Source organism: Leopardus geoffroyi, chromosome B2 (genome assembly GCF_018350155.1).
Source record: "Leopardus geoffroyi isolate Oge1 chromosome B2, O.geoffroyi_Oge1_pat1.0, whole genome shotgun sequence".
In the NCBI taxonomy this organism is placed as follows: domain Eukaryota; kingdom Metazoa; phylum Chordata; class Mammalia; order Carnivora; family Felidae; genus Leopardus; species Leopardus geoffroyi.
Genome location: NC_059332.1, coordinates 63,601,904 through 63,627,063, shown reverse-complemented (window position 1 = coordinate 63,627,063; position 25,160 = coordinate 63,601,904). Strand labels below are relative to the sequence as shown.

The following is a 25,160-nucleotide window of genomic DNA, read 5'->3' as shown; positions in this document are numbered from 1 at the left end:
AACAGTCAACATTATTAATTAAACACATTAAAGTTTTACACTGAGTTTTCAAAGCGTCCAGGTGTGTTTTACACTTACAGTTCATCCCAATTTGACTTAGTCACATTTCAGCACTCAATAGACCTATGTGCTAGACGCTACCATACTGGGTAGTTCAGCTCTACTGAACTTTGGAAATGTGGGTTAGAGATGCTGAGGTCTCCTTCCTCTTTTAATTTCTTTTTTTTTTTTTTCAACGTTTATTTTTATTTTTGGGACAGAGAGAGACAGAGCATGAACGGTGGAGGGGCAGAGAGAGAGGGAGACACAGAATCGGAAACAGGCTCCAGGCTCTGAGCCATCAGCCCAGAGCCCGACGCGGGGCTCGAACTCACGGACCGCGAGATCGTGACCTGGCTGAAGTCGGACGCTTAACAAACTGCGCCACCCAGGCGCCCCCCTCTTTTAATTTCTAAGAAACCCAAGTTCAGTGAAAGAATTTTAACATGACATCATGTCTTCATCATTTCCAAAATCACTTATTAAGCTCCTAGGTGCACACTGCTGGCTAGGGGAGGGGGTCCAGTGCCATCTGTTAGTTTGCAGCCATTGGGGCTCTCCTGTTTACATGTGCAATCATTTGTGTGTTTCAGGTGAACCAGGTCCTGCCAGCTATGGGAGGAATGGCCGAGATGGCGAGCGAGGCCCCCCTGGGGTGGCAGGAATTCCTGGTGTACCCGGCCCCCCGGGACCTCCTGGGCCTCCTGGTTTTTGTGAGCCAGCTTCCTGCACCATGCAGGCTGGTCAACGAGCATTTAGCAAAGGGCCTGATCAGTGAAAAGCTTAGTGCTGCGTGGCTGTCTGCATAAACAATGCCTGGCAAAGGGGCTTGGAGGGGAAACACCACCGAAGCTGAGGCAAAAGACAACAACGCATTACCTTCAAAGTTATTACATAAGTCTTATTTGACAGATTTAAAACAATGGTGCTATTCAATAAATCCTTTCTTTTTTCTTGGAGAGGAGACAGCAGAGTCATCGGATACAAAAAAAATCAGAAAACCTAAAACCCTCCCTTTAAATAAATTTATAATCCCATTCCCAGGATCTTGAACTTTAGTGTGCTATACGTATGTGATCTATCATGGGCCACTGTGCCAATAAACAAAAACAACTGTTTGGTTTACCTCAGTTGTAGTAGTTATTTTCATTTTTCATTTAGATGTTGTTCTCAGATTATCATTTCAGCTATACGGAGGATTAGCAGACTAGTTCTGAAGAAACCTCACTGCAGTCAATAGAACTGGTGCTTAAAATTCCCATCAATGTGTCCTCTTGGGAGCAGCAAGAATGTGCTCTGCCCCATGCAACAATTTCCGTACATCACTTGCTGGTTTTCGTAGGCAGCCTGGATTTTTGTTAAACTGTACTGTATCTCAAACCCATTAATTTTTGAGCTCTTCTATGTGAAAGCAAAGAAGGAATTTTAATATCCTGCCATTCGTAAGTTTTATTGATAAGATTATTTATTTTCAAGGTTTCAGGTAACATCTCTGGTTGTACCAAAAAAATAAATATGCTTTCTTAAGCTCTTGCATGTTTTCTTATAATCATGTTCAATGAAAAGAAGTCACTGAACTTATTTAGGTACAATGAAAAATATTAAATTCCTGGTATTTCTATAGGTATGTTTATAATATTAGTGCTTTGTTTCTGTAGAGAAATTAAGCCCTTCCTGTTCCTTAGCGGTCATTACCCTGCCACAGTTCTTTGTATGTATGTGTGTAGCATGGGGGAGAGCTTCAAGGACCTTTTTTGAAATTCTAATGAAAGCTATGGGGCCATCATCCCAGAAAAACACACGAGTGCATATGTGCAAATATGTTTGTAAACTATTTCAGAGACTTCATAGATCACTTAAGCACTTGGTTTCTAGGTTAGGAACCACTGCTTTCATTTCAATGGTTTGTTAGCTCCCTCCTATTCATAACTTCACTGCTGCAAAAATGACTTCTGTTCCACCACTTTTCTTAGACATTTTATAATCACAGCTCAGCTAAAGCACCGAATTCTTATCAATAAGATAGGTATTGCCTGACCACTCAAGCACTTTATTACTATATTTGCATGGTCACATTGACTAGCTGTTTTATAGACATTTCTATAAACTATCGATCAGACTTACTATATTAATTTTATGTCACAGTGCATGTGAGTAACTTCTCCCCGGGGCATAGCGCGGTGCTCAAAACAGTCAAAATCTTCAGTTTATGGAATTCAATTTTCTCAAGTCATGGGGGCATAAGCCCTAACAGGATCTTTGATATCAATTTTTCTCACGTGTACTTGTTATACATTCAAAAATATTAGCCCTATTTGTTTGGCCAAATCAATCATTATGTAATCTGTATTTGGATTTATGTTTTATTTAAGATTTATGTATTTATTTAAGTAATTTCCACACCCATCATCAGGCTTGAACTTACAACCCCGAGATCAAGAATTGCATGCTCCTCCATCTGAACCAGCCAGGCGTTCCCCTCCTGTATTTGGATTTCTTTAAATCTGCTTACAGCACCTAGTTCCGTGCCTTGAGCATGCATTGCTTAAGGAGAATGATTCCAACTTGGCTACATAAATCAGTGCCATTTACACACTGAGAAGGATGTTTTTCCTTCCTGTGGAATAAATAATTTTTGGAAATAGAGATATCTGTTATAATTACTTAAAATCATCTTCATATAAATGGCAAACCTTTTGAGGTACTGCAACATCTAATCAAATAAATGCAAAGAAGTTGCCTTGTCTTTTCACAAAGATTCTTTTATTTTAACCAGAGTGATGTAATTAAATACAACAAAAGAAAAATTAGATAACCAAATAAATATGTTTCTCAGTTCTATAATATTGTATTCATAAGAAAATTTTTAAAAAATAAAATTTCAAAGAGCAGATCATTCAACTGTTTTACAAACTTGATATATAAAAGGCTGTACAACAAGCTCCACAGATACCACAAGCGATACTGGAAACAACCACTTAACAAATAGATTATGCAAAACTAGCACATTCCAAATGGTGGGAACAATCCATTGTAAATTCAGTTAAGTGAAATAGTTTACAGAAGCAGTAAATACTTGTCTGAGAAATTGCAAAGAAAAGCATCCAGCAAATTCTTTCTATGAAAGTTAGAGTTGATAAATATTTAATTAAGCCAAATAGCTCTCTCTAGCAAAATATAAATTTCCAAGCCTCTTTGAGATATTTTTAAAAGTTGGGTGAAGTGTCACCTAGAGCACTCACTGAGAGAAGAGTCTGTGAATAATTAAGGTTGGTTGCAAACTGGCATGTTACTCAAGGGCAAATGATTTCTGATTTAATTCTAGTCAGTGCTTCTATGGCATTATGATATGATTTTCATCCCCAATACCTGACAGGTTGGTTAAGAACTATGGAAATCACTTTCCAGGTTGACTGAGCACATAAATTCACTGGCATGGTTTGGGATAAGTGACTTCTGAGTAGCAGAAGAATATGAATGAGTAGTCATATGAGTTATGTGATTGATTCGATTATAGGCACTTTATATGTCAATCTGTCTAAACGAATATTGCTATGCTTAAACATCATTAGTAAGATCTGATTTATTTGCCACCTGAAATAAGCTAATATAGATCCCTAGTTTTGAAGATCACCTCTGACTATTATTTGATTTTTTGGCTATGACAGTTTCTGACATATAATATCCCTGAATTTTAAAATAAACCAAAATAGGGAGAAGATCACTAAAAATACATAAAATTATACCACATACCAAGAGAATTGCTTTTTTTTCTCTTAGTACTGACAAAAAGAGTGAAAATGTACTAATAAGAAAAAATTAGCAAACTAGTGATTTTGCCATTTACAAATTTTGCAATGGACATAAATGGTTTTAAATATCTTTAATAAAGAATATTTGTGCTCAGTAATATAGGTCGAGTCCTTTTGTTTCACTGAGTAAAACAAATGCTTTTCAATTGTATACTTCATCTTTTTTAGTGAGCTTATGATCTGAGACATGACAGTATTAAATGCATATAATTCAGTAAATATTAAATCAAAATTGGTTATCCATTGTAATGTATGACTATAAATACACATGCTCAAATGCTCTTTAAATGATTAACTAGGGGAAGTGTAACATATTTGTTAGATCCAGACATCAGAAAGAGGACACTGATCATATTTTTAGTCTTAATAAATGGCAACCCATGCTAACTTTCTCCTTAACATGCTTTTACATCTTACTCTCAAGTTTTCTAAAAATAACTAGAGAGAGAGAGAACAAATGAGGGCAGTTGGGTTCAAGAAACTACCTTTCTTTTCAACATTTATTTGAATTTGCCTTTGTCCTCCAGGTTGAAAATGTGTATGTCAAAAGACTTAAGAATATTCCTTAGAGAGCACCTGGTTAATTTATTACGTCATAAGGGGACCTGAAGGCGAGAATAGTTAAGAACTATGTAAATCATTTTCCAGTCTAAGCAAACATAAAAATCCACTGGCATATTTTGATGTGATTAATCTCTGTTAAGGAAACATGCTATGTATTTAACTTATTGCCTATTGCCTTATCACTAATGATGTAAGAGCTTATATTTGTCATAAAAGTTAACTGTGATATTTCTTATCTTGCTCAGACCCCTCTATATCAATGAGTCTTAAGTGATTTTAGTGAGAAGATCACTTTGTGGGACAAAAGCTGCAAAGGACGGATTGCTCTCTGACTTGTTTCTGCTTATTATTCTTATTCGCAATCATTAGACCAGGCTTTTTATGAGCTGCCAGGGAGATGGGTAATAAACTTAATTATTGTGAGCTAAGCACTGATTCTTTTGACAAACAAAAGCATAATTTCTAGCATGGTATAAACACGAGCCCTGCAATAGTTCAATTACAGGTTCCCTGGACATCTGTGTGGCTCACACTTGGTATGTAAGTGCTTTTTGGGGGCATCCATGTGGTTGAGACCTAGCAGAATGGAGCTGAGGTATGGAGTTTCAGCCACAAGAAGTGGGGAAGAGTAGAAATGATGTTAATAACTGCACCTTAGAATTCCCTGATTTAGGGTCAAATCGTTTATTGCTAAGATAAGCGAAAAGCTCATTAGGTATCATGAACATACAGGAATCAAGGCCTCAAAGCATTATATCCAAGTGGGATTTGGAATGAAACTGGTGCCATTCCACTTAACTTGAATATGTCAAATGAAATCTTAAATAGTTGGATGAGGTAAGCTAGAGAACAAAATGGGGAACAAATATCCCTAAATAGTATTTTAAAAATAAATAGTTATAAAATATGCCATAAGACAATCTGAATTTAAATACAATTAATACATTGAAAAATATTTATCTCTAAAATATACTTTAAATTATACAGCAAAATGAAAAATAAAAAAAAAATTGTAAGTTAATTAGCATCTTTACAACCATAAGCTTATTATGGTCAAATGGCACACACCCGTCTGATAAACTTAATTCTCATTGAACTACCCCATAAGTGTAATGAAATCTCCTACTTTATTAGAATTCACTTTTGACAAATTCATGAAGCAAGTAGCTAACTCCTTGAGTTGTACCATGTATCACTCAATCTTCTATTATCTGAACATGAAAGTTTTTCCATTTAATTTTCTTAGACTTAGCTTTGGTTTTATAAACCTGACCTATCTATGAGGTAAATTTTTGCTGTTCTGGGTCTGCTTGTCTGAGTGAGTTTTTTCGGTGCTCAACTGGTTCTTCACTCAGTTTAAACTGACCAGTTAGTCTGGCATGATTTTGTCGAGTAAAATGTTTGATTATAGCTCCAGCTACAGCACACAGTAAAACTGAAGACATCCATGTGTCTTGTTTCCTGAGTCTGTTAGTAATTAAAAAAAAAAAAAATTAATGCTCCCACTGCCAGCCAACTAGTAAATGAATTCAATGGGCTAAGTCACTTAGAAGTACCAAGGCATAAAAGATACAAATTCAATTCTTTTCCTCATTTCCTCCTCTTAGAAGCCTGGGTAGTCTCTGTGAGAGGAAAAGGTATAATAGAGGTAAGGGGAGGGAGTATATCCCTTAACACTAAAGTACTAAAAAAGAACATTGGGAAGCGAGAACAATAAACACTTGTGTGTCTTAAGAAGGTGAGCACAGGCAATGTGAAAAAAAAAAATTAAGAAAAAAGCAATGAACTAACCTACAAAATATTCTGAGAATTCACTGAAAAAACTTGAGCACATAATTTAACCTAGAAATTCTCAGTCTCAGGGTATTATTACTAGTGTTTAGGAAAATTAAAATGGTAATTTGAAAAATAGCATTCCTTATCTTTTGTAAATAGGGATATATTTCTAGAAAAATATAAACATTATACAACTCTAATTGTTAAATTAAAAAATGTTAAGTACCTTGAATGATAAGGAGATTCAGACGTTGTGTAATTTTATAAATGGTCTACTTCTCGTGATAAGCTAAATGCTTTTTACTTCTGTCAAAAGAGAGTATTCTATCTAAAAAGTAGGATGGGTATTTAGGTGTTTTCATGTTAATCACTAAAATATGAGGGTAGAATACAAACTAAAGTTACAAATAGTAAAGTTGCAAGTTAACCAGGTATATAAATCCACTTAAGAAACAAAATCTAAATAGCCAAGGAGTCAAAAGTTATTGTGCCTTCTTCATAAAGATACTTAAAATGAGGAAGAATATAAATTAACAAAACAAATGAACAAAACACAAATTAATAAGAAATTATTTACAAAAGTAAAAAAAAATCAAGTGCAAAGGCAAGGGTCTGATTTAGTTGTCCACTAAACTGTTTCTAGCCTTGTATTTCTGCAAGTCTGTTCAGTTCTTCTGATTCAAATTGCTTTAAACACCATCTTGTGGACAAAAGGAGGTATATCACAGGTTTTCAACAGATGAGAAAGACTGCAGAAAAGCTAAATCTTATTTAACTCCTAAAACATATTCATAAAAAAAATTTTATAATCCAAACATCAAATGACATTTTTTACAACATATCTTAAGATAATTACTTAATCTCTACAATAAGTGACAAAAATTGTATTTCAACAACATCATGAAATAGAGAAATAAGCATATGGGGTTAAAGTCATTAAATTACTGTGATCACATGGTAAAAGATTTCAAAGGTTAAGACTGGCTGTGTTTCTCTTATGGTTAGTAAAAAATAGTTAATGTCCTCAATAGGAAGGAACAATGAACACACTCATGAATCATTCTTCCTTTTTCTTTAGATTCCAAAGGCTATGAATATTAATTGAAATCATATCTTATTCTTTGCATGGAAAGATTTCTATCTGAAAGTGTTAACTGATCTTGGTATAAAATGTTACACTGGAATCCAAACATACTTATATAGAGCAAACCCAGTTTTAATTACTAACTGTCATCATGACCTATAATTACTCTGGAGTCTAAACAAGAGCTAATTCAGGACATCTGGTAATTCTTCTTCCCTGCTGTGGACACTACTGACATCTTCTGAAAGTAAACAAATAACAAATGCTTTGGAATGGAATATAATGATGTAAGAGAGTTTGCAACCACCAAGTTATTTAGGGGAAAATTTCCCACCCTACTTTGAGGCCTTAATTATCCACTTTATTAATATTAAGGGAATTAGGCAATTGCCATATGTCCACTTCATTTGGTGTATTAGCTGGGCCCAGACATTCTCGTCACTCTTGGTTGCAGATCATGTGAGACAAGAACAAGCGTTGGCAGGTAAATGATATGGTAGGGTGAGAGGGGCTCGTTCCATGTGGACACAGTCCCATTTCTCTACTTATGCCAAAGGTAGATTAAGTCATGCAGCAGTTATAAAAAAAAATGGGCTTGAATCAATGAACTCTACTTTGTAATATGCATCATATGACATGACATTCCCCATACCCCTTAAATCACCTGAATAAATCCAAATTCTTGAAACAGGAATAAATCAGCTCAGCATTAACGGAACTTAAAAAAAGAAAGGTTCCTAAATATACAATTTGTAAGAAAGGATGCATGACATATTCTGTGGAATAAAAATGAACAGAATTTATAAAACAAGAAAATGAACTGAGTCTTTTTAAGCATATGTTAGACTCAAAGAAAACAAAGAAAAATACATTGATCACCATCAGCAAAAAAAAGTTCATGAAGACATGAAAACACTAAAATAAGTACTTCTGGATTAGCAAAGAGGCAAAAGGATAAACAACCTATTAATCAATGTGAAAAAATAATCCTTGAAAACATATAAAATGTGTAGCTTCATGACAAATTCAAGTACATTAAGGAGCGGCAGAGGAGTTGTAAGCTTTTAGAAAATTCAAAAAATTAAAGTTCAACAAATTAAAAGCTCAAGATATACACATAGCACCAGATTTTGGGTCTGTATACATTTTTTGGAGGGATAAAGTATCATTTAACTAAGAAAATGCAAATGTATATTCCAATTGTGTAAGTCTAAAACACAGCACCATTGTAGGTATTGCACAGGAAAGAAAATGAAGAAGAAAATCAATTTAAAGTTAAAAGCATTTGAAATAAATAAAATAACCTCAGAGAATAAAAGAAACAAACTTGGGATTTAAATATACAACATAATTCGATACGAAATAGCTAGAAGGCTGTATGTACGCACAGCCATGTAGACAGGGCCTGACCAGCGGTTCGTTCATCTATAACGAAAACCAGTTCAAATCATGGGTGCATTTGAACAAAAGCCTCCCTACACAACCCCGTTCACAGGTTTTTCCAATTTCAGTGCGCTCACCTTTCTAAATTCATTTTTCAATTAATACGTAAAAGCAACCATTCTAGCCTGTTTTAGCCAAACTGGAATCTGCACTGCTGTTTGAAGAGATGGGGCCTCATTTCTGTGGCAGGAGGACTCTGGGTATCCTGCTCACAGCATCTGTGGGACCCACTACTTAGATTTCGGCAACATCCTCATGTCCAATGTTTTAGAAAATCAGTTGTCTTCAGCCTCTCAAAATAATGGACGGCTAGGCAATAAAAATAGCATTCAGTAAGTATCTGGGTTGGTGATCACTGTACCGTCATTCCCTGTCAGAGGACATGGTCTTTACAGTGCCTGTTGTTTCCCCTGAAGTTACTGCTAACTCTTTGGTCTGAGTGCTACTTGCATATCCGGTCCCATGGCTTTCCTTTGCCGCCCTGTACCTCTTTCCGCAGCCTCTGGAGAACAGCTTCTCCATAAGAGCTTCTGGGCGTCACCTCCTCAATACACATCTGCAGACACCACACAATCATCCTCTAGGCCAAGGGGTCTCTTTCCCAAGTGCCACAAATCCCATCCTTTGTTCTGATGGCCAGTTCTTGTCTTAAAATCTGAGAATGATCCGGTTGGAACCGATAATGGATACAAGGGCCCAAAGACCTTGCTAGGCCATTTAGCTTCAAAGGTACCAAAGACAGCTTGATGCCTTCACCATCAAACACCTCTTAGGGAAAACAGCCTTTTGTTTCCCAAATGAGAAACTCAGTGAAGAGACTGCAGTGTTGGGCTTTTCTTGTGGAACTCTTGTACAATTGGACTTTGTTCCCCTCTTTTCATGCAGTACGTATTCATGCCAGTGGTGATTGCTTTGAACTGAGCTCATTATACAGAATTAACAAAATCATTTCAGTAGTTGGCTATGGTAGGTTTTGAGCTCCCTGATAAAATAGCCTCCTGGGTTTCTTCCAAAATGAGTTATGAAGTGAAGCTCTTATCGCCTACCTATTTCTCCACATAAGCAGGATGGATATAAGGTGGTACAAGTATTCTTTGGCTACAAAACGTAGTCAAAAAACATTGAGCAGAAGCAATGCAGTATGTCAAAAAAGTTGAAATCTTTAGCAATGATGGTAAATGTAAGCCCCAAGAAAACTTTAAGTCTGAAACTTTAAAATTCAGAAATCAATGGCCAAATACAAGTTGATGAGACTAGAAAATGTACATCACCATCAGCCTACTAAATCATAAGATGTAATTTCATCTAGAAGAAGAACTAATGACAAGATTTGCTTGTGTTTTTCATAGAAGATCCTGAATGAAAATCATAGCAGTGGTGAAGCAAAACATATGGAATGAATTTGGGAAAAGCTAAAAATGCTGATATCCCAATTACTATAAGAATAGGATTCCGATTGTTTTTAATGTCTGGCCTACCAAAAACAAATAAAAAAAGCCACCCATATATCATGAGGGTTTGATAGTATTATGATAGCTCCAATGCCAAGTCTTCCTCAGGTGTGTTTATTTCCCACCTGTCCGCTGACGGGCATGAGACACAGGATAGAAGCAATCTTCTGGATTACATCTTCCACTAGGTCCTGGGGGGCCCTGGGGACCTGGGGCACCTGGTGAGCCTGGCAAACCCGGAGCTAATGAAATAAAAGACCCCCATCAGAATGCAGATCACTTATGGCTCTTCCTCCCTCACTCCAACCAACACGGGTCATTCAACTTCACCTGTAGCAACATATATGGGCCACAGGCGAGCAGGTGTGGTTCCTGTTTTTAGAGGCTTGCTTGTGTTGTGAAGATAATATCACTATTACCTGAAGTCCCAGGAAGACCCGGGCTCCCTGGAAGCCCAATTCCAGGCTCCCCTCTTTCTCCTTTCTGTCCTCGGTAGCCTAAATGAGAGATACATAAAAAGAGAGACACAAGAAGTAAGAGTGTTCTATGGCAACAGAGCGCGTGCAAGAATCATGTTCTTAGTCTATAATATTTATGTTGTTCCTTCACTTAACATAAATAGCATATTGGCTATCTGTTTTGCATTATAATCATTTTAGGCTAAATCATTTTAGCCATAATAGCATATTGGCTATCTGTTTTGCATTATAATCATCTTAGGCTTACAAATCGTTTTAGGTGCAATAGGCAACGAGGATCTTAGAAATATGCAGCTACTGTACAAGTTCCAGCTAGTCAGACTATGGATGGTGAGATTTTTGGCACTGAAAATGATACCTAAGTAACTCAAATCAATCATTCATATCATCTTTCAAATAGCTATGACAAGGTGTGTGAACCTTTCCAATAAGAATTCTGACTGGGGGGTAGGTACAGGCTAAATATAAGAAGTGTACTGAAAGAGTTTGCTTAATATGAGGACAAGATGATATGACAACAAGAATGTGGACCTTAGTCCAAGAATTAAAGGGAATGAAAGGAACAAAATTCATGATTTTAATAAATGACAGTAAGAGTGCGAGTATATGTAAATCCATCAATCTCAGAAGTCGGGAGAGGACAAATCAGGTCTTTGTTCAAATTACTTACTGTAACAACATTACATGCTTTCTAAGGAAAGTTAAAACAGCAACCTCGTGTTTTAACATAGGTGTCCCAGTAGTTCTTTAGAAAGCAAGGACATTAAGGGATTCATCTAAGCTCACTTCATCAATTTAAGATTCTTTAACCAAAATGAACTAGGTCTAAGATCTGTATACATATTAAGATAAAATCATTCTTATTCTTGATTGTACTTGTTGTCACCTGAGCTAGACGAATGCAGAGGAATTTATGCCTCCGGGAGCCCTTATCTCTGCTTTAATAAAGCAGAAAGACAAATACCACATGATTTCACTTATATGTAGAATATTAGAAACAAAACAAATAAATAACTAAACAAACAAAAGTGGAATCTGACCTATAAATGCAGAGAACAAACTGGTTCTAGAGGTAGGTTCTAGATGGTTGCTAGTGGTAGGAGGGGTGGGAGAACGGGCACCATGGGTAGACGGGAATGGGAGATACAGGCTTCCAGTTATGGAAAGAGTAAGTCACAGGAATAAAAGGTACAGCATAGTGAGTATAGTCAATGGTATCGTAACAGTGTTATATGGTGACAGATGGTAGCTACACTTGTTCTGAGAACAGCATAATGCAGAGACTTGCTGAATCACTATGTTGTACACCTGAAGCTAACATAACATTGTTGTGTCAGCTGTACTTAAAACAAGAGAGATCAAATTGTAAAATAAATAAATAAATAAATAAATAAATAAATAAATAAATAAATAAATGGCATAAAACACTTTTTATCTGTGTTTTGTATATTGGCATCCATGTAAGACTTTGATGAAAAGGTTTTGTGGCTATAAGAGTTTCATGATGATGGTAAATAGTTTCATTTCCAACTTTCCATACTTAAACAACAGCTTAAAGACAACTCTTAGTCCCAAATGAACAAAGCTGTCATGCAGAAACATGCAAACATACAACAAAGATAATAAGGAGAGTATCTCAGTAGGAAAAGTAGGTCCTGACCTAGTTGTGCCTTTTTGTAAAGGTGTATTATTACAGCAAAATATAGTAAGAGGAGAAATTTTAATGTTTTCTATGAGCAGTATGTAAAAGAAATTATTTCCAATAATTTGAGAATTAGACATCAGTTTTGGGGTTACCATCTTCATTTTTCATTGACCATACAGTGTATACATTATAAATGAAATAATATTAGCAATGTAATCCCCACACCATTATTTTTTGACTTTGGAGGTATCACAAGATCATAAATGTGAAAACAGTGGAAAAGAAGTAAGTAAGTAAGTAATTGAACAGTAAGTAATTTGAACATATTTTGAGATGCATATTGGAAATACATCCAGTGGGAAATTTTCACACGTTTATACGTGAAAACTGTTATAGATATTCAATACAATCCTAGATTTGAGAAATAATAGTGGTTGGAACGTGTGGCATGATATTTTAAGTTGATACATATTCAAATTTTAAATATTACCAGAATTTCTTTTATATAAGTGACTTTCATTTAATTTGTGTGAACAACAAGGAAGAATGCTTATAGTTAGGGTCATTTGAAAGCACTCTTCCAATTCCATTATTTAGACATTTCTACAGTAAAATAACATTTGTTACATGAGGTATATTCATCCTGGCCTATTATGAAAGATTGAAAAGTTGACCCTTAAGTTATTTCAGTAAGTGCTTAAGACCACAGGCTAAAGAAATGAGGAAGAAAGAAAAAAACATTATGACTTTTAATTATGAAGTGTATTAACAAGACTGTAACACAATTCCAAATGGAGACCATATCTGCTAAAACCTACACATTCAAATTCAGCTATCATATTTTAATATAATGCAAAAATTTATTTTTCCATGTGGATTTCAGGGCATATAGTATCACAAAACAAGAAACAGTAACTCACGTATTTATCTAATAGGGTAACATTTACATTTCTCCTGTCAAATGCAATGATTTATTTGTACAAAGCTCTCAGTTCATTAGGTTAGTAACTATCTACTACTGCTGTTGAATTGTACAAGCACATGAGAGCTTTTATTCTCATATTTCCTAATAAGGTCTCAAGCTAGTTTCTTATGAAGGCTGCCTTAAAGCCATAGGGTCTTACTTTATAATTATTTCACAACAAAACTTCAGATAGGAATGCTAATAAAGTCCATAAGAGCTTTCCTGTTTTCTAGAATTAAGCTTTTTACCCCTTTAGGCCTCTCTTGAAATTTGGAAAAAAATAAAAGGCAGCTCTGTCAATGGATATGTATTTTCATGGCCTATAAAACTGCAGGTGACAGTGTGATATCATTGTAACTTATGTAGGAAAAGAAAACAAAGAAGTGTCCTAATCTACAGCATCTAGTCATTCAAGAAACCTGGTGCTTGTTGTAGTTTGGATGATAGACTTCATGTATTTTCAGTAGAGATTTCTGTGTCAACGCCAGCTGTGCATCTGTATGCGTACTGGACAAATGGAGCCATGAAGTGTTTCCAACATTTTGGCGGGGGGAACAATTCTTCATGTGGGGCCCTGCAGCACACCTTACAAGCTGTTCAGCCTCCTCGGTCCCAGCCTACTCACTGACTACAGTGCCCCTCAGTGATTTTGCCACACACGCCTCCCATTTCCTAAGGCCCTTACCGCTACAAAATCTGAAAGGTCAAATCTGTATCAGTCAAATGAACTATGCTGTGGGTCACTGGCTGACAAGTAACAGAAGGCTTTCTTCATTATAAACCAATAACAGCAAAGCTTTAAAAGTTCAAACGTGAGAACAACCATTCCCAATAGCGTCTTTTCAAAATGGATGGGGGACACATGGAGTGGCTGGATCTGTTTCCTCCTGCTAACTCCACATCTACTCACCGGGTGGGGTTCTTTCTGAAATGAATAGGGCTTTAAAGTGTAGCATCTGCCCTTCAGAATTTTCACAGAGGTGGAGAATCAGTTGGATTTGGAAAAAGTTTAAATAAATTTCTTTCTCATAAAACTTGCCCAGGAGGATAAGATCTGTTAGGAATATTCGCCTCTCTTGTTTGTATATGGAAACCCAGCTGGATCATGCCACTCAGGCTTCTCTGATCCTAGTGTGGCACATCCTTGCTCACCCCTGGTGCACAAGCAATCAGGCCCTACACCACAGATCTGAGGTGGGAATGAACACCAAGAAAAGTTCTCTCAGTGCGCAGAGGGGAGGCAATCATCTGAATCCCACGGGATGGTTAAGATATAAATCTGTCTGGAAACGCTTTTGAATTAAAAAGACGTCAACAATCACCCTCTTTGGGGATTCAGGGAAAATGCAAATGAAATGTCTCAACTCAGAATCATGGTGGTTTCTATTTTCACTGCAAGAAGACCAGGGCACCAAAAGAGGATCCACAAGTTTTCATTATCTGAATCACGGTAGGAGAATTACCTCCCTTTTTTTTTTTTTTAACTAGGATGGAGTACTTAACATACTAGTTGAACATATGCATCAACCTTCTTATTGCTCTCTGCATGTCTCCTACTTCTCAGGACAGACATGGGAAACTTGGCAGACCCCTTTAAATTTCTGTCTTGCTCTTAAAATAGTAAGATGGCAAAGCACTCATTCTACATACACATTCCAATACAAACCAGTTGATTTATTTTTTTAAAAAAGTTTATTTACTTTTGAAAGAGAGAGAAAGACAACATGAGCTGGGGAGAGGCAGAGAGAGAAGGAGAGAAAGAATCCTACATGGGATCCTTACTGTCAGTGCAGAGCCCTGTGCGGAGCTTGATCTCATGAAACTTGAGACCATGACCTGGGCTGAAATCAAGAGTCAGATGCTTAACCAACTGAACCACAGGTGCCCCCAGACCACTTCATTTTAAGTGAAAATGGATTTCTTTCCTAAAAAAAATACTGAAAAAAAAGTTCCTTGGAAATTTCAGAAGAGCCACCATCAACCGGAATCCACGAGTGGGCAGAACACGCTGTGCTGTGCTTGGTGCCCACACTTTCTTTCCCTTTCTGTGCTGCATTTCTCACTTCCTTCTTTTCTCAGACTCAATCATGGTGTGTCACGAAGAGGACTAATTCAGCCAACAGCATCTGATGCCTGCAATGGATACTAGGGTAACAGTTTTATATGTATTTTGTTTCTTTTCTTTTGGAGAAAACTTTTAAATCAGGCACAGCAAAACTTTGAACTTCATCTTCTCAACACTTCATGTCTATTTCTCTCCCAGAGAAAAACCCTTCAATTACTTATGAACCCTTGGAGAGACACCAAAAATCAAATGGCACCTCTTGTTTTCTTTTTTGCAGCAAGATTTCTTGGTGGCTTTATCAGCATAGCATGACTATAGGCAAATATTCCTTAAAAATGAACCCATTTTATGTAAGTTGTATTTTTCTGCTGCTTTTCTAGCAAATTTAACAAATACTAAAAAGGAGCTATCATATGAAAGTTGAGGAGGCACCTGAGTTACAAAGATATTGTCTGTTACCAGAAACTCCACAGTGGGACACCAAGTTTTGTCAATTTTAGGTATATGTGCTCAGGGACGAGCACAAGTTTTGTCAATTTGACTAAATGCTGGTTTTAAAAAAGTTGGAAATCATGTGGGGAAGTCCTTTCAATTCAAGCATTGCATCCAAAAGCCTTATCAGGAGTAGAAGTAGTCTAGAAGATTTCTTAAGCAAAATAGATCCCACAGAAATCTTCTGCCAAAGGGAAGGTAAGTAGACTGGTGAATAGAAGTCTTTTTCCAAAAGCTTCACTGACATGGCTGACTTTGCATTGCTTCTGACTGAGCCTTCCAGATGGGCCTTCCCGTGGGGAGGGAGCCTGGACACAGGTATTTGCGTGGATAGGTGACTCCAGTTCCTGAACTATTTTCCTCGATAATTCAGATTTTTCTATGTTCTTGTCCTCTCAAACTACAACTGTTTGAAACAGCAGTCCGTATTTTTTCTGCTATTGGAGTTAACAGTTCTTATCCATCACGTGGCTTGAAACATCACCCATCTTTAGATGGGCTTTCAAGCTCTTTGTTCCAGGTTCATAGACTATGACTTCAGAACAGATCCAACTAGTGAAAGGTAAGAAAATACCCACCACACAACCATGTACACACAGAAGGCCACACCTGATTCTATACATATTCTTCCAACTATTGGCCAAAACTCTCTATGATCTAAGGGAAAGGTAGAATATTCTGTTTAGTTTAGGAGAACTAGAATGATGCTACTGTTGTTTTACACTGTGCTAAGTAAACCAAAAGTCTTGTCAGCTGTGACTGAAGGGTAAGACTCTAACAGACCCTGTGATTAGAGATATAGTTATTGTTCTTTTAGGGGCAGAGGGGCCTGTCAATCACTTGGGCACTTCCTAAGGAAAACCAGGCTCATGTTACAGAGAAGCAGTAGGAAGGACAGTGAACTACTGAAAGAAAAAGAATTCTCTGCATATATAGTATTTTGGAATGTATTCCTATGTAGTTTTGATGTTCACCTCTGTTTTCTCCTTTACACAAACTTCTGATTATTTCAAGGATCATTGAGCTCCTCCATAGTAACACAGGAAGAAGAGTTTCCCTGGTTTTATCTTTCATGGTATGTACTCACTGGATTTAAAATTTCCTTATCAGAATTGCGGATCCCCTAAACAGGGCTGATTTGGCCTCTCTGCCAATTGCTAACCATATTTATAGAAAATGGCCTTGCGAGCTTTAGTCAAGCTATGTTCAAAATCATGCCTTCGGTCAAGCTGTCATCAGCGGAACAATAATTTTTTGCCAATTTAGTGAAGTTTTGCTTTAAAAATTTTTAATATTAAGAAGGATTCTAATGTTTCTCAAAATTCTACTTGGACCTAAATCATTACTTACAGTAGCATCTCGTAAGACCCTTTCCTCAGTTTCTTCAAGATACTACGATGATTCTTGTTGTCGTCCAACTTACCTCAATAGGGAGGCATAAACAATGCTGATTCCCACAAAATAATGATATATAAGCCCACATTGTTGGTGTTATTCTTATAACAAATATTATTATCAAAATACATTTAGATTAGCAGGTAATTATTAGTCAGTTTTAAGCTTGACATAGTAATAGTTAAAAATTGACTTCTAGAATGTCAAATATTAACAAAATAGTCTATATTTAATCATTACCTATGTTTGTGTAATGTATCTATATAATATATATTATATAGATACATAGATACACATATATTTTTGCTGTAAGTGTGATTAACATGTTCTAACTACTGAGCTTTAAAAAGCTGGTAAATAAATATTATACCTGAAAACTTACCTTGAGGTCCAGGGTCTCCTGGTGGCCCAGGTAATCCATCCTTTCCTGGTGGACCAGGCCTCCCGTGAGCTTGAGCAGCCAACATTGCTGCTGGCAGCTTGAGCTGAGATAGGAACACAGCCATCCTCTCTTCATTTATGAAAGAAAAAAAATACAGCATGTAATAGAAATGTTTTTACATCAAAATTTTTCATTTTTTTACATGAAATTCAACAAAAAACAATCTTATTTGGTTTTCAATTTAAGTGCATCTAATTTACTAACTGGCCTGACTGCTGAGAGTTGTTTTGTTGATTGGTCAAACAAACTGGATTGTACAAAGTTGTCTGAATATAAATGAAGACCACCTGTGCCGATCAGATGGTCTGAGAATTTTCAGTGCTTCAGAGATGTAGCAAGTCTACTGGACAAAACACTAGCTTGGAATCTAATTAACCTTTGGTAATGACTTGTGGCTAGAATTTTAGGTTTATATTAAAAGATGGTTTTAATAATAAGTTTAACTCACTTTCCAGCAATGTTGTAAATGTATGTGGTCATTTAAAATATGTTTATGAATTCCTGACCTTCTTTTCCAAATGGAATTAGGCTCTGCCTATTCTTGAGTCTGCGCTGGAGTTACTTTCCATTTCAAATGAGTAGAGGAAAGCAGAATTGACAGTATGCAAGTAGGGAAATTAAGTCATAAAAGGCACCATGGTTTCCTGGCTGCTCTCTCTCTTGGATTGCTCAGAGTGAGACTGCTCACTCTGGGGAAAGCCAGGTGCTCTGTCGTGAGGGCATTTAAAAAGTCCCATAGAGAGTCCCACTTGGGAAGAACTGAGGCCACCTGCCAACATCCACATGAGTGAACTTGGAAGTGGATATGCTGGCCCCAGTCAAGTCTTCAGATGACTGCAGCCCTGGCTGACATCCTAACTGGAGCTTCATTATAGACTCTGAGCCAGAACCACAAAATTAAACAACCTTCAAGTCCCTGACCCACAGAAAATGTGAGATTATAAATGTTAGTTGTCTTAAGCTACTGAAGTTTTGAGGTATTTTCTTATGCAGTAAGAGATAATTCATAGGATATGTGACACTTTTTATCCTTGAATAAAACTGCATTATTAATAGATTTGCACAGAAAAAAATGGTCATTGGCTCCATGTTCACTATGATTTCACTGTTTAATTTCTATACTGGGAAAATATTGTACTTTGTCAACAACTAAAATTTGCCTCTTTTAAAAAAAATGTCTATTATATACCCTCAATATTATCCTTTTTTTTCTGGTTTGATTTCCAGTTAGTCCCGTTATTCAGTCATGATTTTAGTAGGGAGTATGCTAATTGGGCCAAGGGAAAAAAAGGTACAGATGAGCATGGTCTCACTAAATTCCATTTGTAGACAGAGTAAAAACAATAAAAAGTTTCTATACATTTCTGTGAACCTGAAGAAAACACTGAAACTAAGACACACAAGTTATGAGAGGTTGACAAATTTTCCAGAACATTTAGAAATGTCAATAAAAATAACAAAATCTTTTGTAGGTGTTGAGTGATGTGACCTTTATGAATTGAATACTTCCCCAAAAAGCAATGGTGCCTTCCCAAGGGACATATTGTCATTTGCCCTTTTGTTCATTCACCAAACTTCCTGGAACTGTTTGGTGAGTGAACACTGCTGATCTAGGTCCTAAAGGAAGAATCCAGAGAGGGAAGTGAGGACTGATTAAAGGGGCTTCTACAAGGTGAGTTCAGTCACCTTAGGAAGTAGGTGAGTACTTCCTATAATGGAAGTATCATTATGGGTGGCACAGGTGTCATGCAATTATTAATACTATACTTAGACACTTATTAATAAGTCAATACTGCTTTGCACAAAAGTGAGTTGTTACAGAACATCAGTGTACCAATAACTCATGAAATTGAAAGGATCTGGAAACTGAGGAAGTTCAAAGAAAATGGAAATGCAAAAATATAAATAAGAATTTTCACTCTAAAATAAATTCCTAAACAAGACAAATCATTAATTACATTAATTAAACATCCTCTGTAAACAGAGCCCTGTATTGGGTATTTTACACTTTCTGCATTAAGTGCTCTTGTTCAGGAATCCCAAAGAAAGCCTGAAAGAGAGTCTCATCCTATACCAACTACTATTCATGTTTTATAAGCCCCATATGCTATAAAGATTATTTGCTGATAAACTTTATTTTATGACTAAAACTTGTTCTGTAATATAAGACATTCCTTCTCAGAATTGCGTTTTTGAATGATCATTCCGAGATTGCACTTCTTATTATTGACTTCTTAGTTATAAATCCCACATAGGCCATTGTCCAGTTCAGTTTTTCCTCAAAACCATAGTCAATATTTTACTACCTTAGAAATTAATTTTAGTGAAATCATTAATGCAAATTAATCCAAAGCCCATTATAAATACAACCTATCATTGGATTCTTTATTTAAATTTGCTTGGTTTGTTTATGTTTTATATATCTCACATTTAACATATAGAATATAAGCATAACTAGATTAAAAACATAACTAGATTAAAAACTATGAGATCATGACCTGAGCCGAAGTTGGACACTTAACCAACTGAGCTACCCAGGTGCCCCATCAGTACAATTTTTCTTAATTTGAGACATATCTCCTTGAATACCTTCAATGTCTAAACACAAATATTCACAGTACTAGTTTTTTTCCTCTTTAATGTCTGAATTGAATTTACAAGTAATTTGCTTTAGGTGGTTTTTAATATTTTTAGTAAAACAGAATTCTTTTAAATAGTTACTTCTAGCTGTGAATTATCTAGCTTTAAGATACACTAAGAAATAGTCATTTAGCAAAATGATAATTACTTCTTCTGAACCTTATCCTAATGCCCTATAATTTAAAATAATATGTTTTTGAGCCTCTAAATAAATTGTTAAGACCTGTATTCTTAATTGCCTTTCTTCTGTTTTCAGTGATCTTTGGTCAATTAAACTGTTTTTGGGTATGCTTTCTAACGAGGCAGGAAATTGAAGAATTCAGATAGGAGCTTACGTAAACCAAACACATATTCTATCTGCCAATGCAAACCTAGAGCAGTCACTCTAACAAAGACCGGTGACTTGCCTTCCTCAAAGAATGGGCTCATCAACATAATGCAGACATTAATATTAATGTGTTGGTAAACTATATTATGGGGAGAGTGAAGGGTCATTCAGATGTCATCTGGCCCATGTCTACCTTCTATTTCACAGACAGAATCTGTAAATATTTTGAAACAGAAATTCATCGTTTTTTTTCTGATGCCCACTCAAATGTTTAATTGGCCATTTTATTGTACAGCTTCAACTTACTTTCTTTTGTAATTCTATTATAAAAACAGAAAGTAGTTAATGAGTATTTCCCTTGGGAAATCAGTCATCTACTTGATCATATTGTTACCTCTTAGCCTTCAGGTTAAATAACTTTTACTCATAGACTTGGTAATCTGTTTTGTAAATCACTTTTTGGCTTTACTATTTCAGGGCTTTTCCATACTTCTCTTAAATGTGGAAACCAAAATTAGATACAGTTTTCTCCTAAGGGGCAAAAAATATCAGGAGAGTAATTTCCTTTCATATCTTAAATAATTACTTTCTAGTTTCATTTTAACTGTTAGTTCCACAGTATCATTTGGTGGATTCATATTCATTTTGTGGTTCATCATAACCCAAAGGTTGTTACTGCTACATTTATTTCTGGCCTAATCCTTTGCTACTTTTGGAAGCATGTTGCATTGAAATGTTATTGTGGGTAAAAACAGTGGATGAAACACAAACACATGCACGTGAATCCCTGTAAAGCAATAGGAAGGCATTTTTTAAAGAGGTAAAAGCACAAGAATGGGGAGAATATGAAAGAAGACAACACAACAAAATTTTGGAGGCCGAGAACTAGATAGCTGAGTGACAGATGCCTTAGCGGACTCAAGAAAACCAAATCTTTATGCTAGAAACTGAGAAACAACCTGTTTTAAATCACAAAATCCTTAAGAGGCTCAAGAATTGGCAACACAAGTTACATCTGAAGGTGTGGTAAAGGAGGGAGAACTAAAATAAGAATTAGCTGAAAGCCTGTTTAAGAAGTAGTCTTAGAAATTCCTTTCTCTATACAGCTAGGTAGTTGTTCCTTCTCAAACTTAGGAAAAAGCTGAAGGTAACTGAAAACAAGAAGAATAAATGAGCATTTATATGCTCAGTGCTTAGGTCCTACCCTTATTCTTCTACTTTGCTCTCCAAATGCTGACAGCTAGGCAGGAAATGGAAAAATTTCCTCTGGGGAATCCAGCTGGGCTAAGAGGAAAGACTTAAAGACAATGAAATAGAAGGTCTCTCAATTAAAAAGCTCAGTTAGGCTATCCTACAGTGAGGCTCATGGTTGGCAAGCCCCACCGTTCACTTATAACTTTCAATTAGGGTTTCAGAATGTACTCTTTTGTATAAGCAGACAACCAAGGATTACTGGCACTAAGGAAGTCTTATAAGCTGAACAACAGACCCAAACAAGGAAGTGGAAAGAAGCAAATTGAAAGATATAGAGACTATGCTGTGGAAAATATTTAAAAAGATATATTTATATTTTCAAGATGTGTATCTATCAGATGATGTGTATATCTATAGGATGTATATACATACACATATATAAATTAGGATCTTACTTGTTGAGATGCACGAGAAGATGTTACACTTGAAACAGAACAGGATTAATACATATTCATACCTATGCACACACATATATAGGAAATAAATATTTGGAAAATGGAGAAAACATAGGTAAAGGGGCTTTCCTGGATATTGGATTTGGACGTAGAAATACAAACCAAGAGAGCCAGATGTGTGTGCACATTCCTGTGCACAATTCTTCCTGTGTGTTGATGTAAATGCCCAAGTATAACAGGGTGGTGTCATAGTAGGAATAAAGTTTCTCATATCTGACAAGATCCTAATTTGTGTGGGTAGCTGCAAAGCCCTCATAAAGCCAAAAAAAAAAAAAAAGCTAAGTTGAGACACACAGCATCTTCCTCCACTCTGTGCTGTCATCTTATTTGCAAAAGGATTTGCCATAGGGAATTGAATCTGATTTTAGATTGGGCATATATTTGTGTGTTATGATCCACCAGAAACCTGGGCTTGGGGTTAGTAGGAAAACACCATGGGTAGGTTTAAGTTGGGGCATCAGGAGGCTGCAGGAGGGCTTGGTGGCCTGGGGAATAGCCCAAAGTGTGAGGTCTGTGGGAGGGGGCCACCTGGGAATCTCTGAAGGGAGCTAGAAAGCTCCATGAGGAGAGCCCAAGTTTTGGGTTTTGGTCTAGGCTTCACTAGAGGCTCCAGTGTGGTCCTCTACTGACAGGATTATAAAGTGGGAGAGCAGGATCTCTGGAGGACTCCCTTGAGCCCCCAGAGACAGTCTATGACTTTCTGGGCAGAGAGGGAATTGCCCCTGAGGCTGTAGATGTGCAGGGGTGAATGGGGAAGAGACAAATGCTAGCTGCCACTGAGCCCACTGTCTTGTGAAAGGACTAAGAGGGAGGCAGATGCATGCTGCTTAACAGTAACTGTTGTAACATGTGAAAATTAGTCTTTGCTTTTATAGAGAAAGCTTTCTGAAAGGGAGAGAAATGTGACCCTGGAGCTCTATGATTTGTGAAAATGGAGTTGTATTTTTTTCTTCTTTTTGTAAATGGTATTCAGAAGCCATGGAAAAGTGACTTCCAAGTGGAAAGTTAAATGGACTGAACTGGAATAATCTTGGGACAAATGAACTAAAGTGCTAAATAACCAAATCCTGGGTTTTAGACACAATTTTGTTTGGAAGAAAGTCGTGCTGGACTGGTACCAACAGAGATAAAGGAAGAAGAGTGATATTTGGAGTCTCAAAGTCTACGAGTCTTGGGAAAAAGTCTCCTTGTGGGCCACCTAAGAATATGGTTTAGAGGCCAAGATGTATGACTTCAGAGGGACCTAGCCAGGCTGAGAGAGACTGAGGGAGGTGGTAGGAGAGATGGGGCAGAAGTTAGAGGAGACTTGGAGGACGCTCAGCACTCTTACTTAGCTTACTGGAAGGCAGGGAGTGATGCTGACAGGAAGTTGGGGCAGGACAGCAAAGCGGGAGATCACAGACTTAGAAGAAAGTGCAAGCCACATCAACCTGCCCCAAGGTAGAGAGAGAGTGTCCCAATTCTCCTGATCTCTCTCCTCAGAAGGCCAGTCCTTCACAGGAGTAACCCCACAATGGCCTGAAAGTGGGCAGCATGAAACTTTCTGTGGGTGGAAGGAGCATGTCTGGTCTGCTGAATGCATGGGGCAGGCTACCAGGGGCCATGCCTTTATCCAGTGTCCACTGGGCATGCAAAATGAACACCTTCCACATCTTAAACTAAATCTAAAGTCTTTTAGGAAACTGAAGTTCCATATTAAAGCTGCCTGAGATAAAACATAATTGACATTAGAGCCCATGGAAATTAAGAGTTAAAGGAGACTTTTAGATCACAATTCAAATATGTATTTGTTTGCATTTTCTTTCCGTGATCATGTCTACTAAATGTGTGGATGCTATCTGAGATCCTAGAGGTCCTGTGTCCAGGGCTGGGTACAAAGACATGCCATCTGTGCAGTCACACAGGGTCCCCTTGCTCACCTACACTTGGAATAGTGTCCAGCTGTGGCTCTCTTATAATTCATAACCATTTTTGAATAAGGGCACCTACATTTTTATTCTGCATTGAGTCCTACAAATTAGCTGGTCCTGTCTATGCCTCTATATTTTTCAATGTTTCCCTGGAAACCTTAAGATGCCTTTTTCTTTTTCAGACATTTGATGCTTGAGGAATGCTTGTTGAGAGGGAATGTTTGTACTGCAAATTTTGGAGACTTTTTCATGATGCTAGGTTCAAGGATCAAAAAAAGAAAAGCAATAAAAAAGGATTTCTAAATTTAAGGGCAACATTAAAATTATAAAGAGAAAACTGGTAGCTCAAAATAATAAAAAACCCCCAGCATACAATAGTATTAGTGACCTATCACGTCAGAGCATGGTAAAGATGCTTAGTAGAGATCAATGTAAATTGAAATCAACAGCATGAATTACCTTTAAAAATCCATTTTTTCCCTATTTTGTCATTGAAGCAGCTAAAGTCCCTGTGTTACTCTGCTCTATCTCTAGTGCTCATCAGAAATAAGATAATGTTCACTCAAGTACCAAGATTTTGGTCTCTAATACTAATTACTGCTGGAAATAATCAAAGCTTCTTGTAGAATAGCTAATTCCATGGTTGCAGTAGAAAGACTTATAGTGAACTCGAGGCATTTGGTGATCTTATTCTTTGCAAAATTCAGTAATATATATTTAGCTTAGCAAAGAAAGGATGCTTTGCAAAAGGAGCAGGAACCATGAGAGCCAATGTGGATTCATTTTTTAAAAACAAGAATTCCTCACTTTATTAAGCTCACAGTTGAGGAGAGTGATCATGAGTTTAGCAAGTCATTTGACAAAGTCATGTGAAATCCTGTGAACAGATAAAGAAAATGTAGAGTGGATTTTAGAAAAACAT

At 36.7% G+C, this 25,160-nt stretch overlaps 2 protein-coding genes across 3 annotated transcripts in view; one reads left to right on the top strand and one right to left on the bottom strand.

Annotated features, from left to right (window-relative positions):
• The window catches only part of COL9A1 (collagen type IX alpha 1 chain), an 88,983-nt gene extending 87,417 nt beyond the window's left edge, over window positions 1-1,566 (top strand). The window contains exon 38 of the mRNA XM_045498679.1: window positions 633-1,566. Coding sequence (XP_045354635.1) covers window positions 633-817 — 185 coding nt within the window. The 3' untranslated portion in view covers window positions 818-1,566. The remainder of the gene's footprint in view (window positions 1-632) is intronic.
• A 1,214-nt stretch (window positions 1,567-2,780) lies between these two features.
• Window positions 2,781-25,160, bottom strand: part of COL19A1 (collagen type XIX alpha 1 chain) — a 349,939-nt gene continuing 327,559 nt past the window's right edge. For both annotated transcript variants that reach the window (XM_045498677.1, XM_045498678.1), the window contains exons 50-52: window positions 17,592-17,720; window positions 10,589-10,666; window positions 2,781-10,411 (exon numbers count right to left, since the gene is read on the bottom strand). In XM_045498677.1, the coding sequence (XP_045354633.1) occupies window positions 10,284-10,411; window positions 10,589-10,666; window positions 17,592-17,720 (335 nt within the window). In that variant the 3' untranslated portion in view covers window positions 2,781-10,283. The remainder of the gene's footprint in view (window positions 10,412-10,588; window positions 10,667-17,591; window positions 17,721-25,160) is intronic.